This window comes from Emiliania huxleyi (genome assembly GCF_000372725.1).
Source record: "Emiliania huxleyi CCMP1516 unplaced genomic scaffold EMIHUscaffold_68, whole genome shotgun sequence".
In the NCBI taxonomy this organism is placed as follows: Eukaryota; Haptophyta; order Isochrysidales; family Noelaerhabdaceae; genus Emiliania; species Emiliania huxleyi.
Genome location: NW_005196900.1, coordinates 31,359 through 32,258, shown reverse-complemented (window position 1 = coordinate 32,258; position 900 = coordinate 31,359). Strand labels below are relative to the sequence as shown.

The 900-nt window shown below is 70.0% G+C and overlaps 1 protein-coding gene across 1 annotated transcript in view; it reads right to left on the bottom strand.

The window, feature by feature from the left end:
• Window positions 1-900, bottom strand: part of EMIHUDRAFT_452749 (hypothetical protein) — a gene marked incomplete at both ends in the record, with an annotated part of 4,896 nt that overhangs the window by 2,383 nt on the left and 1,613 nt on the right. Inside the window, 2 exons of the mRNA XM_005762322.1 lie at window positions 89-219; window positions 655-737. Of these exons, the coding sequence (XP_005762379.1) occupies window positions 89-219; window positions 655-737 (214 nt within the window). The remainder of the gene's footprint in view (window positions 1-88; window positions 220-654; window positions 738-900) is intronic.

Below are 900 nucleotides of genomic sequence, written 5' to 3'. Positions count from 1 at the left end.
AGAGAGAGAGAGAGAGAGAGAGAGAGAGAGAGAGAGAGAGAGTGTAGAGAGAGAGAGAGAGAGAGAAGAGAGAGAGAGGTGGGCACACCTCGACACCGCCCATATCAGTGACCGCGTCCTCGCGCTCCGCCGCGCCCGCGTCAAAGTGCAGCGCGCCCAGGGCGGCGGCGGCGACGGCGAGCGCGATTCCGAGCCAGAGAAGCGCGGCGCGCCACGACCCTATGTGGGGAGATAGTGGGAGATAATGGGAGATAGTGGGAGATGTTGGGAGGTGTGGGGAGGTGTGGGGAGGTGTGGGGAGGTGTGGGGAGATGTTGGGAGGTGTGGGGAGGTGTGGGGAGGTGTGGCGAGATGTGGCGAGATGAGGCGTGTTGAGTCCGTGTCCTCTCGAGCGCTGCTTGGGGAGACAAGACTCGCACTCCGCTTCTAACGCCACGATCCGTCGCCGGCGGTCGGGTCCACGGCGCGCGCCAGCAGCGCCGGCAGCAGCAGCATGCAGCCCACCGCGGCGCCCCCCTCCACCGCCGCCGCCACCGCCGGCCGTGAGCAGGCGGGGCGGCGGCGCGCGGCGGCGCGCGGCAGGTGGCGCCGCTCCTGCCACCACGACGCCATGGCGAGGGAGGAGGCTGGCACGAGGACGCCGGGGCCCAGCACGTGCATCGCTGTCCAGAGGAGGAGGAGCGCGAGCCGCGACGCGGCGGCGCAGAGGGAGGACGTCGCGCCGCAGCAGAGAAGGCCTAGTCCCATACCTCCAGAGTGCCGAACCCAGTGTGGGTTCAGTCCCGTGGGTGGTGCGGTAGGCCCGAGGCGAGCAGCAGCGGCCGGCGCGGCAGCAGGCGCAGCGTGTGCATGTGCAGCAGGATGGCGGGGGCGGCGAGGACGAGGGAGAGCGCGTAGAGC